Source organism: Ranitomeya imitator, chromosome 2 (genome assembly GCF_032444005.1).
Source record: "Ranitomeya imitator isolate aRanImi1 chromosome 2, aRanImi1.pri, whole genome shotgun sequence".
Classification (NCBI taxonomy): Eukaryota; Metazoa; Chordata; class Amphibia; order Anura; family Dendrobatidae; genus Ranitomeya; species Ranitomeya imitator.
This window is the reverse complement of record NC_091283.1, coordinates 459,740,569-459,755,037: the sequence shown is the minus strand read 5'-3', so window position 1 is coordinate 459,755,037 and position 14,469 is coordinate 459,740,569. Positions and strand designations below refer to the sequence as shown.

The window sequence follows — 14,469 nt, the reverse complement described above, 5'->3', positions numbered from 1 at the left end:
TGGGGCTGTATTTTAGCAAATTGAGTTGAGGATTTGGTCAGGGAGGTATCTGTTTGGCTCCAAACCTATTTTGCAGAAGAACAATGATTGACAAGATATGGTGGGACAATGACGGACAGGAAATGGTGTGACAATGATGGACAGGACATAGTGGGGCATCCTTGCAAATTTGGGGCTATATTTTAGTAAATGAAGTTGATGATTGGTCAGGGAGGCATCTAATTTACTCCAAATTTAATTTGCAGCAGGACAATGAAGGGCATGCACAGGACATGATAGGACAATGATGGTCATGGTGGAACAATAATGGATATGGTGGGACAATGGTGGACAGGACATGGTGTGGTGTCTTTGCAAGTTTGGGGCTCTATTTTTACAAATGGACTTGAGGATTTGGTTAGGAATTGGTCAGAATTTGGTCAGAGAGTAATCTGATTGGCTCAAAATTTATTCTACAGCAGAACAATGACTCCAAACCTATACCCAATGTCATTAAGAATTATGTTCAGTGTAAAGAAGAACACTGAGTCCTGGAAGTGATGATATGGTCCTCACAGAGACCTGATCTCAATGTCAAACCTTTCTGAAATTACATGAAGAGACAGGATGACTTGCACAAGCGATATCCACAGAAGATCTGTGGTTAGTTCTCCAAGATGCTTGGAATAACTTCCTGGCCAAGATCCCTTAAAAATTGTGATCAAATGTACCGAGAAGATATGATTCTGTTTTGAAGACAAAAGAGCGGTCACACCACATATTGATGTGATTTAGATTTTTCTTTTGATCATTCACTTTGCATTTTGTTAGATTAGTAATTACTAATACTTCTAATTGGAAGCATTCTTACTTTGCAGCATTTTTTCCACACCTGCCTACAACTTCTGCACAGCGCTATATGACACAAGGTTTCTGACATTTCATTAAAAAAAATATAAATGGGCATGTCCTCTTTACACCAGTTTATGGAATGCAATTTGGAAATTATGTTCCTTCAATGAACATCTATAATTTTTTACACAGAGTATTTGTTGGGATGCAATATATATGATAATGAGAACATGTTGAAAGTGATTATTACATTCAGTTAAGGCTGCAAAAAAAAGACATTAGTTGTCTTTATCACATACTGTAAAAATCACTTATTTATATTACGGAAGTAGAATTAAATTATGACATCTTCAGTGATTTGTGAAATAGATGCTATTTAACCCTTTTTAAAGGTACAGAAGCATGGACTTAATATAATATGATTTTAGTGTATGATGTACAGCTCTGGCAAAAATCAAGAGACCACTGCAAAATGTTCAGTTTGTCTGATTTTTCTCTTTATAGGCATATTTTTGAGTAAAATGTAAATTTATTCTATAAACTTCTGACAACATGTCTCCAAATTTTGTATTTCTTTTCTGAAAAAGAAAAATGGTTAAAATTAAAAAAAAAATCCAGTGCTTTCAGACCTCAAATAATGCAAATAAAACAAGTTCATAATCATTTAGAAACAACAATACTAATGTTTTAACTCAGGAAGAGTTCAGAAATCAATATTTTGTGGAATAACCATGATTTTTAATCACAGCTTTCATGCGTCTTGGCATGCTTTCCACCAGTCTTTCACACTGCTCCTGGCACAAAAATGTAAGCAGTTCTTCTTTGTTTGATGGGTTGTGACTATCCATCATCCTCTTGATTATATTCCAGAGGTTTTCAATGGGGTTCAGGTCTGGAGATTGGGCTGCCCATGACAGGGTTTTAATTTAATGGTCTCTTAATTTTTGCCAGAGCTGTATATTCGGCTATCTACAGATCAGGGGACAAAATATGTAAAATGAGTCTTAAAGGTTATTACAACTTTTCGTTCCCCTTTTAATATTTAACACAGAATCTACATAAACAGCTGAGTAATTTTGTAAATATTTTTCTTTCCTATTTTTGTACAGATTTTGCTGGTTACCCATGGAAACTGACGGCGGTTTAGCTGCACCTCTGTCAGACATGTGAAGTGACATCTGAGTTCTATGTATGGTAATTGTTACCTGAGGTCCCATGATGCACTGCTTTATGGTAAGAGGAAACCATCATTTTAGATGTAGCTTTAGTCAGAGAATAAGTCAGGATTTGGGTTCCATTGTTATATTCTTTGCTTTGACTGGAAGAATGACAATGAAAACAGCACAATCCTCCCTGTCAAGTAAAACGAGGATCTAAACTGAATATCTGATGCAAATGTGAACAGAACTCAAAGCAGATTACATGAGTTACATCCTGTATTATACCCCAGGGCTGCACTCACTATTTTGCTGGTGGAATCAATGTGTACATACATTACATTACTTATCCTGTACTGATCCTGAGTTACATCCTGTATTATACCCCAGAGCTGCACTCACTATTCTGCTGGTGGAGTCACTGTGTACATACATTACATTACTTATCCTGCACTGATCCTGAGTTACTGTACATCCTGTATTATACTCCAGAGCTGCACTCACTATTCTGCTGGTGGAGTCACTGTGTACATACATTACATTGCTTATCCTGTGCTGATCCTGAGTTACATCCTGTATTATACTCCAGAGCTGCACTCACTATTCTGCTGGTGGAGTCACTGTGTACATACATTGCATTACTTATCCTGTACTGATCCTGAGTTACATCCTGTATTATACCCCAGAGCTGCACTCACTATTCTGCTCGAGTTCATATGAGGGTGCCCTCTGCTGGTTGTCCTCATATGAACTCGAGCCTGGGAGCTTTCTAGGAAAGTTCCCATGCTCCAGGAACAGCCAGCAGAGGGCGACTCACCGCAAATGAAGGTAAATATAGGTCATTGACCTACTTTACCTTCATTCTTCGGGGTTTTGCAGCCACGATCACCGCTGCATTAACAGAGCTCCTGGCTGCAAAATATTTTAACCCCTTCAGATGGATTTACATCGTGGGACTTTACAGATCTTCGGAAGGTATGTATATTGTTGGTTTATTATTATTTTTTTGTTACAGAGTGAGGGTCTTCAGATGGATTGAGCGTAGAATAAATTATTACAACAACCTTTGTTTTTATTTCATTAAAATACTTTTAAATAATGTGTGTGTTTTTTTTATCCCTTTACTAGTATTGGATTAATAATGGATAGGTGTCATAATTGACGCCTCTCCATTATTAATTTGGCTTAATGTCACCTTACAATAGCAAGGTGGCATTAACCCTTCATTACCCCATATCCCACGTTCCCATCGCTACACGGGAATGGGAAGAGAGTGGCCAAGTGCCAGAATAGGCGCATCTTCCAGATGTGCCTTTTCTGGGGGAGCTGGGGGCAGGTATTTTTAGCCAGGGGGGGGGGGGGGGGGCAATAACCATGGACCCTCTCTAGGCTATTAATATCTGCCCTCAGTCACTGGCTTTACTACTCTGGCGGAGAAAATTGCGCGGGAGCCCACGCCAATTTTTTCCGCCATTTAACCCTTTATTTTAATAGCTAGAACGGCCAAATTTTGCACATACACACTACTAACATTAGTAGTGTGGAATATGCAAAAAAAAATGGTGATACGAGATGGTTTACTGTATGTAAACCATGTCTCATATCATGTCGGGTTTAGGAAGGAGATAGCAAAAGCCGGCAATTGAATTACCGGCTTTAAAGCTATCTAGCGCTGTATGAAATAATAATATATATACATATATGTGTCTCAATGACATATATATATATATATTTATATATATATATATATATATACCTATTCTATGTGTACACATTTATTCTACCTATTCTATTGTAAGCTGTCAGTGTGATTTTACTGTACACTGCACTGAATTGCCGGCTTTTCTCTCTAACACCGCTGCGTATTTCTCGCAAGTCACACTGCTGGTCCGCGTGTAATCCGTATTTTTGGGGCTTCCATAGACTTTCATTGGCGTTTTTTTGCGCAATACGGTGACAAACGCAGCATGCTGCGATTTTCTATGGCCGTAGAAAGCCGTATAATACTGATCAGTAAAATACGGCAGATAGGAGCAGGGGCATAGAGAATAATTGGGACGTTTGTTAGGAGTGCTTTACGGACGTATTTTATGCGCTCATACGTCCGTAAAACTCGCTAGTGTGACGCCTGCCTTATACTCCAGAACTGCACTCACTATTCTGCTGGTGGAGTCACTGTGTACATACATAACATTACTTATCCTGTACTGTTCCTGAGTAGTGATGAGCGAATATACTCGTTACTCGAGATTTCTCGAGCATGCTTGGGGTCCTCTGAGTATTTTTTTAGTGCTTGGAATTTTAGTATTTCTTGCCGCAGCTGAATGATTTACATCTGATAGCCAGCATAAGTACATATGTGGGTTGCCTGTTTGCTAGGGAATCCCCATATGTACTTAAGCTGGCTAACAGATGTAAATCATTCAGCTGCGGCAAGAAAAACTAAAACTCCAAGCACTAGAAAATACTCGGAGGACCCCCAAGCATGCTCAAGAAATCTCGAGTAACGAGTATATTCGCTCATCACTATTCCTAAGTTACATCCTGTATTATACTCCAGAGCTGCACTCACTATTCTGCTGGTGCAGTCACTGTGTACATACATTACATTACTTATCCTATACTGATCCCGAGTTACATCCTGTATTATACCCCAGAGCTGCACTCACTATTCCGCTGGTGGAGTCACTGTGTACATACATTACATTACTTATCCTGTACTGTTCCTGAGTTACATCCTGTATTATACCCCAGGGCTGCACTCACTATTCTGCTGGTGCAGTCACTGTGTACATACATTACATTACTTATCCTGTACTGATCCTGAGTTACATCCTGCATTATACTCCAGAGCTGCACTCACTATTCTGCTTGTGGAGTCACTGTGTACATACATTGCATTACTTATCCTGTACTGATCCTGAGTTACATCCTGTATTATTCTCCAGAGCTGCACTCACTATTCTGCTGGTGGAGTCATTGTGTACATACATTACATTACTTATCCTGTACTGATCCTGAGTTACATCCTGTATTATACTCCAGAGCTGCACTCACTATTCTGCTGGTGCAGTCACTGTGTACATGCATTACATTACTTATCCTGTACTGATCCTGAGTTACATCCTGCATTATACTCCAGAGCTGCACTCACTATTCTGCTGGTGGAGTCATTGTGTACATACATTACATTACTTATCCTGTACTGATCCTGAGTTATATCCTGTATTATACTCCAGAGCTGCACTCATTATTCTGCTGGTGGAGTCACTGTGTACATACATTATATTACTTATCCTGTATTGTTCCTGAGATACATCTGTATTATACTCCAGAGCTGCACTCACTATACTGCTGGTGCAGTCACTGTGTACATACATTGCATTACGTATCCTGTACTGATCCTGAGTTACATCCTGTATTATTATCCAGAGCTGCACTCACTATTCTGCTGGTGGAGTCACTGCGTACATACATTACGTTACTTATCCTGTACTGATCCTGAGTTACATCCTGTATTATACTCCAGAGCTGCACTCACTATTCTGCTGGTGGAGTCACTGTGTACATACATTACATTACTTCTTCTGTACTGATCCTGAGTTACTGTACATCCTGTATTATACTCCAGAGCTGCACTCACTATTCTGCTGGTGGAGTCACTGTGTACATACATTACATTGCTTATCCTGTGCTGATCCTGAGTTACATCCTGTATTATACTCCAGAGCTGCACTCACTATTCTGCTGGTGGAGTCACTGTGTACATACATTGCATTACTTATCCTGTACTGATCCTGAGTTACATCCTGTATTATTCTCATGAGCTGCACTCACTATTCTGCTGGTGGAGTCATTGTGTACATACATTACATTACTTATCCTGTACTGATCCTGAGTTATATCCTGTATTATACTCCAGAGCTGCACTCATTATTCTGCTGGTGGAGTCACTGTGTACATACATTATATTACTTATCCTGTACTGTTCCTGAGATACATCTGTATTATACTCCAGAGCTGCACTCACTATACTGCTGGTGCAGTCACTGTGTACATACATTGCATTACGTATCCTGTACTGATCCTGAGTTACATCCTGTATTATTATCCAGAGCTGCACTCACTATTCTGCTGGTGGAGTCACTGCGTACATACATTACATTACTTATCCTGTACTGATCCTGAGTTACTGTACATCCTGTATTATACTCCAGAGCTGCACTCACTATTCTGCTGGTGGAGTCACTGTGTACATACATTACATTACTTCTCCTGTACTGATCCGGAGTTACATCCTGTATTATACTCCAGAGCTGCACTCACTATTCTGCTGGTGCAGTCACTGTGTACATGCATTACATATCCTGTACTGATCCTGAGTTACATCCTGTATTATACTCCAGAGCTGCACTCACTATTCTGCTGGTGCAGTCACTGTGTACATACATTACATTACTTATCCTGTACTGATCCTGAGTTACATCCTGTATTATACCCCAGAGCTGTACTCACTATTCTGCTGGTGGAGTCACTGTGTACATACATTACATTACTTATCCTGTACTTATCCTGAGTTACATCCTGTATTATAGTCCAGAGCTGCACTCACTATTCTGCTGGTGGAGTCACTGTGTACCTACATCGCTTATCCTGTACTGATCCTGAGTTACCTCCTGTATTATACTCCAGAGCTGCACTCACTATTCTGCTGGTGGAGTCACTGTGTACATACATTACTTATCCTGTACTGATCCTGAGTTACATCCTGTATTATACTCCAGAGCTGCACTCACTATTCTGCTGGTGGAGTCACTGTGTACATACATTACATTACTTATCCTGTACTGATCCTGAGTTACATCCTGTATTATTCTCCAGAGCTGCACTCACTATTCTGCTGGTGGAGTCACTGTGTACATACATTACATTACTTATCCTGTACTGATCCTGAGTTACATCCTGTATTTTAACCCAGAGCTGCACTCACTATTCTGCTGGTGGAGTCACTGTGTACATACATTACATTACTTATCCTGTACTGATCCTGAGTTACATCCTGTATTATACTCCAGAGCTGCACTCACTATTCTGCTGGTGCAGTCATTGTGTACATACATTACATTACTTATCCTGTACTGATCCTGAGTTACATCCTGTATTATACTCCAGAGCTGCACTCACTATTCTGCTGGTGGAGTCACTGTGTACATACATTACATTACTTATCCTGTACTGATCCTGAGTTACATCCTGTATTTTAACCCAGAGCTGCACTCACTATTCTGCTGGTGGAGTCACTGTGTACATACATTACATTACTTATCCTGTACTGATCCTGAGTTACTGTACATCCTGTATTATACTCCAGAGCTGCACTCACTATTCTGGTGGAGTCACTGTGTACATACATTAGATTACTTATCCTGTACAGATCCTGAGTTACATCCTGTATTATACCCCAGAGCTGCACTCACTATTCTGCTGGTGGAGTCACTGTGTACATACATTACATTACTTATCCTGTACTGATCCTGAGTTACTGTACATCCTGTATTATACTCCAGAGCTGCACTCACTATTCTGGTGGAGTCACTGTGTACATACATTAGATTACTTATCCTGTACAGATCCTGAGTTACATCCTGTATTATACCCCAGAGCTGCACTCACTATTCTGCTGGTGGAGTCACTGTGTACATACATTACATTACTTAACCTGTACTGATCCTGAGTTACATCCTGTATTATACCCCAGAGCTGCACTCACTGTTCTGCTATAAATCGGGATCAGTACAAGATAAGCAATGCTATGTATTTATGTCGTTGCAGAACTTTATATGTTGATTATATTTATATGTAAAATGTTTTCTATTTTCCACCTTTTACATTGTGCACTATGTTGGCTGTAGTTGGATACATTAATAGTTTCGAGGACTAGTGAACTATTTTTTAGAATACTAAATTTATGAAACTTTTGAAATATACAAATATTACACTGGAGGAGGGCGGAGGAGGGTGATAAGCAGCAAAGTTTTGGCCACCTAAAACAGAAGGGTGTTTGTGCCTGTGGCCACTTTCCCACCATTTGCTTCCTAACAATGTAGCTTTTCTGGAGCGAGGACTACATTGGAGGTCTGCACAGATTTCCCCAGCCAGTTACAGAGGGGATTGCCAAACAGAACACTCTCCCTCCAAGACCCCCATGACCTAATTTTTCAGACACCACAATTTGGGACAATGGGAATTTTTTATTATTAGGAGCTCTGGCTAATACTATTATTATTATTATTATTATTATTCACAATAAATTCCTAATGAAAATACGGATATTTTATTTAATTGGCAGAATTTGCCACATGGGTTTTTTTTGCCTTCCTCTGGATCAACATGTTAGGGCATGTTAGGTTAGGCTATGGGTTGAACTAGATGGACTTATAGTCTTCCTTCAACCTTAATAACTATGTAACTATGTAACTATGAATCTCCTGAATCCTTGGAATTTGCAGATGTAAAGGTCAGTTCCTCTGGCTTTTTTATATCCAATTTTAAGCCTCTTTGTCTGGGTGGAGTATTGTAACCTGTTCCCGGCTGGAATCTATGAGAATCAGTTTTATGATAAGAAAATATCCTTTATTGTTTCAGAGACGCTGAGCACAGAGACACGACACTTCACATCCAGATGCCAATTTTTCACCTGCTTAGGTTGTGTCTCGTCACATGCAGAGAACACGGATATGACATAAACTTCAATATGAAACACAACATTGTTAGTTTTCAAAGCCGTTTGTTTTCAGAGGCTGCTCTGAAACTGATGGGAAACAGCGGGTACAACGTAGTAGGATGGGTGCAGTAAGGGGTTCTCCAATATCCTCAGTGAGGTTGACCTGTTTGTGCCCTAGTGTCATAGTCATTGATCTACACAGTAGAAGATGCAACCAGTTGTTAAAGAGGCCCTATAAATGACTCCTAGGGGTACATATATAGAAAAAAGGGCACCCGTTGCTAGCGATTACGTATTCTATCACCCAACTCCCTCTCCTTGTTCCACCTTCCCACCTCTTTCGTAAATTCTATTGTGATTTCTCGAGCACGCTCGGGGGTCATCCGAATATTTTTTAGTGTTCGGAGATTTAGTTTTTCTTGCCGCAGCTGAATGATTTACATCTGTTAGCCAGCTTGATTACATGTGATTCCCTAGCAACCAGGCAACCCCGACATGTACTTATACTGGCTAACAGATGTAAATCATTCAGCTGCGGCAATAAAAACTAAATTTCCGAGCACTGAAAATTAATCGGAGGACCCCCGAGTGTGCTCGAGAAATCTCAAGTAACGAGTATATTCGCTTATCACTAATCTTTATAGTAGTCAGAGCTCAGTTTTTCTCATACAAAGTTCCAAACTCCCTGCATAGAAATAAATTCAAAACATAAAATGCATACAACCACCACTAGAGGGAGCATAAAAGCCAACTGCATACTGTTTGTACACTGTACTCAATAGTACCACAGTATGCAGTAAGCTCCCTCTAGTGGCAAATCCCAATATTCAGAATTTTAGTTTTTATACAGTACCTATATATATGCAGGTAATTAGATGCTTTGTATTGGAAAAGCAGCTCAGTTTGCAATAAACCTATATAAAAAAAGGGGAAAACTCTCTGCTAGAAGCTGTGATAGTCATAAAAAAATTAATATAGCCTGCCGCCTTTCAACCACTCCTTTGGTGTCTGACATCATGTTGACAGTGCTGCAGCCAATCAGTGAGCTTTTGCCACCTACATGGGCATAGCTGCTGAGCTCAGTGATTGACTGCAGTGCTGTCAATGGGACTTCAGTGGTAGAGAGCTAGTGCTGCACCCAGGCAGGATACCTAATTCTAAGAAAGTTTTGTAAAAGGGCCTCCTTTTCTAATTTTGGGCCTTCTTTTCTCGTTCTGTGCCTCCCTTTCTCTTGGGCATAATACTACTTTTGCATGCAGCCTGGCTTGGTGGTTTACTTATTGGCTTTATTGCCTTGGATCAAGGTTGTATAGTGACCCAGGGGTACAATCTGCAGGGAGTTACTCCATGTACTCACAGGTGTTTCCTCCATTTACATTGTCTTCCTGCAGAAACATAGTAACTGGCCAATATCTGCATAAGAAAATTGAGCACCATGAGGGCAAGGATCAATGTGAGGGCATTTTCTGTACAGCGCTGCAGTATATTATGGCACTATATAAGGAACAAGAATAAGATAATCAATAGATGGAAACACTAGTATTATATTCATGAGGTGGTAAGATACCTCCACCTGTATGATCCTTATACCCAAAGTCGACGACACCACCACGTGAAGCAGCTATGAAATGAGACATTCTTCACAAGGAACATTGTCTGCTATGGTCTTGAATGGCTTCCTCTAAATGATCTCATTGCCTTGAATGGATCCAATCACCCCATCCTTGATTGTCCCTAAAATCCTTCCATCTGATTGCCCAGCTTCTTCATCTAAACTCCTTTGTGAACTGTGCCTCTTTATTTTTTCCTCTTCCAGTCATACTTTCATCTCTCCCCATAATATGGAATCCAATCTACCGTAACCATGAGTTCCCTCACTTCCAGCAATGGGGGAGTTTGCTATTCTGTTTGAGTTTCAATTTTTGGGGGCACAAAATCTTCCTAAATGCTCTTCTAAAGCTGTAATGGCATAAGGGATACAACATGGGGTTCACTGCTGAGTTTACCCACAGCAGCCAAAACGAGGCTTCATACCAATACTCAGGAATACAGTGCCCTCTGCAGGCTGCCCTTATTATCATCAGTAGGGTGTAAGGAGCCCAGCATAGCCCAAATACACAGACAATAACAGCTAATGACTTTGCTATTTTTTTGTCTCTCGATAACCGAAAACGTTGGGCTATTCCTTGAGAAACGATCCTCATACGTTTCTCTAGAGATGGAGTAGAACTGGACTCGGCAAAACTTCTCCTAGTGCTTCTAGCTTTTCCAAGGACAGTCAATGAAGTCCCATTTAGAGAGGTTCTTTTGACAGCTTTGACCCTTTCCAAGATCTCAGCCTCAGTTGCCTTCAAAGTTGCCTTGGCATCTTTAGATTTCGACCCTTTATGTACCTGCTTCCAACATTTTAGAGAGTTGGATATGATGGGCTCAGCCACAACCCTTGGATTGTCAGTGGTGGTTTGGCTGTGAGCTTCTTGCATCAGCTCCAGCCTGGCTTTTGTCCTTTTCTGAATATTTAGGTAGATACTAACATTGAAGAAAGTCACACTTATGAAGGGTGTGAAAAACTCTATGGTGGAAGCAGTGATTAGGAAGTACCAGTTGTAGAAGAATTCAGCAAAGCATTCTCCTTCCGGAATTATAGTCTTGTCCGCAATGTATTCCCACGTGATAATGGCTGGTCCATATAGTAAGAAGGCCAGGAGCCAGACCATGGACATCTTCAACACCGCATGCTTGCTGTTACTCTGCTGAGCCCTATAGCTAACCTAAGCAGAAAAGACAAAAAATTATCCAGGGTCTAAAAATAAACATTATGTAACACAGTATCATTGTATTGCATGCATATTGTATCGCACGTGTCCAGAAACACCATTCTCCCACAAAAATTATTTTCTAGTGTAAAACAGAAATTGAGAAAGAGGATGAGGAGGATGGAGTTGCAGGTTTTATTTAGAATTATAGAGAAATGGCATCATGAAAAGGTGGAAAGGGACCAGCAGAGAGGAAGTATCTGATGGGCTCAACAACTGCTCTAGCAACTCAATTACAACCATATTGGCAGATACTCAGCTTTCCTACAAGATACAACTGATAAAATGGCTCAATAGAATTCAGCAGTGGATGACAACACAAGGACTCAATTTTTCAAACCCTATTCATAAAACGAGCTTCCCTGTTCGGACTTTGACAACATGATGGATGAGTGACTTCTCATTTCATGCACTGACATCCATCATGTCAGCGATTATTAAGTTTAAGCTTATGCAACAAAGTTTAAATACATTACTGTAAATGGGAGCAGGCAATTGTGGAATGGTGACATCTACATAACTCAAGACTAATAACAGGAAAGTATGTGAAAACCTATTCAGCACTATGTATGGGATGATGTTCCTCCCCTACTGTAAATCATAAGACTATTAGACATTAGTTTAGAAACCTCATTCTCATATACCCTATCACCATGTTAATGGTGGGGTCCTCTGTTCAGAATCCTAATCTTTTGGCCAGAGCAGAGGGCAATTATGAAAAGCTTTTTTTTTTGCTTTGGAGGATCCATCTGTTCCTCATTACACAATGATCCTATTGAGTTGAATGGGTGCTGTGTCATACTTATTTTTTTTCTCATAGTGGAGCTGCAGGAAGATTAAACAATCATTGCCAGGTTTCCCTACAGAATAGAGTTGATATCTTGGGGTCCCAACAGGGGGAGATTTTGTAATGAACCCTTCAGATAAGTGTGGATCAAGGAGTTCATGGAAGAGGCTGCAGAGAAAGTACTTGATACAAATCCCGGGACTCTGAATATTCTCCATCATTTATAGTAGGAATACAGCATTACCTATAAAACACTGCTGTAGCTACCACTGAACCGGTTTTTTAAAGTTTAAAGCGGAGCTGTATTTAAACAGGAAAAAAAAGTCTGTTTCAGCTAAGGGTCGTCTTGTGATGCTCTGGATCATCCAACACAGGGCTGGCTCCAGGTTTTTGTGGGCCCCAGGCGAAAGAGTCTCAGTGGGCTCCTTAAACATATACTACGATTCATGATGCACAGATAGGAAATATAAATCTAGTACATTGCCAAAGACTTCACCTACTTCTTACATTACATGAGTGATATCTATTGTAAATTCTACAATGGCTCAGAAACCGGCAAGTCCTCACAGCGCACAGTGCGAGCCCTGGGGGGATTCAAAAGTTTTCATGAAAGACAGTATAGTACTCTATACAGTATTATGGAGACCACGTAGTGCTCCATACAGTATTATGAACACCACATAGTCCTCTATACAGTATTATGGGCACCACATAGTCCTCCATACAGTATTATAGGCACCACATAGTCCTACATATAGTTTTACGAGCACCACATTAGTCCTCCGTACAGTATTATGGGTACCACATAGTCCTCCATACAGTATTCTGTGCACAACATAGTCTTATATATAACTTCATTCAGTAAAATTAGCCCCATTTATTGCTCCATACAGAATAATGGGCTCCATATAGCTCTCTATACAGAATAATGGACCCCTTATAATGCTTCAAACAGAATAATGGACCCCTTATAATGCTCCATACAGAATAATGGACTCCCTACATTGCTCCATACAGAATCCTACATATAGAATAATGGACTCCATACATTGCTCCATACTGAATAATTGTCCTCTTATAATACTCCATACAGAATAATGGACTCCATATATTGCTCCATACAGAATCCTACATATAAAATAATGGACCCCATACATATAGTCCTCCATAGAGTATTCTGTGCACAACATAGTCCTATATATTACTCCATTCAGTATAATGAGCCCCATTTATTGCTCCATACAGAATAATGGGCCCCATATAGCTCTCTATACAGAACAATGAACCACTTCTAATACTCCAGACAGAATAATGAACTCCTTCTAATGCTCCATATAGAATAATGGTACCTATATATTGCTCCATACAGAATACTGGACCTCTTCTAATGTTCCATACAGAATAATGGACCCCTTTCGATTCTAATGCTCCATACAGAATAATGGACCCCATATATTGCTCCATACAGAATAATCGACCCCTTCTAATGCTCCAAACAGAAAATGGGCCCCTTGTAACGCTCCATACAGAATAATTGACTCCATATATTGCTCCATACAGAATGAGTCCCATATATTGCTCCATATAGAATAATGGACCCCTTATAATGCTCCAAACAAAGTAATGGACCCTTTATAATGCACTATACAGAATAATGGACCCCATAAAATGCTTCCTACAGAATAATGGGCCCCATATATTGCTCCACAAAGAATAATGGGTCCCATATAATGCTCCATATAGAATGGGCCCCAGATAATGCTTCATACATAAATAAATAATCAAATACTCACCTCTTCTTGTTCCCCGCTGACTGAAGGTCTTGACTCTTCAGCCTATTTCGACTCTCTACAGTGCTTAGCGCAGAGGGCATGCTATAGTGACGCCATCACGCCATCTGCCCTGAGACGTCACAGAGTCAGGAGGCGCACAAGAGCCCAGACCTGCGGCCTGCGGGGAACAAGGAGAGATGAGTACTTCAAACAGCTTAAAGCACGGGGGAAGGGGTCCGAGCGCGGTCATCTGGCTTCCCCGACTCACGGACCCCATAGTGTGCCGCCGCTTGCTCAGGGCCCCTGCACTTGTCCAAGAGCGCCGGGTGGTGACACCATCCCTGATCCAACATGTGTATTGTGAGGTTCTGCAGCAGCTGAT

General features: G+C 40.5%; 1 protein-coding gene across 1 annotated transcript in view; it reads right to left on the bottom strand.

Annotated features, from left to right (window-relative positions):
- Positions 1-8,605: 8,605 nt before the first annotated feature.
- The window catches only part of HRH3 (histamine receptor H3), a 57,678-nt gene continuing 51,814 nt past the window's right edge, over positions 8,606-14,469 (bottom strand). The window contains exon 3 of the mRNA XM_069751192.1: positions 8,606-11,483. Coding sequence (XP_069607293.1) covers positions 10,587-11,483 — 897 coding nt within the window. The 3' untranslated portion in view covers positions 8,606-10,586. The remainder of the gene's footprint in view (positions 11,484-14,469) is intronic.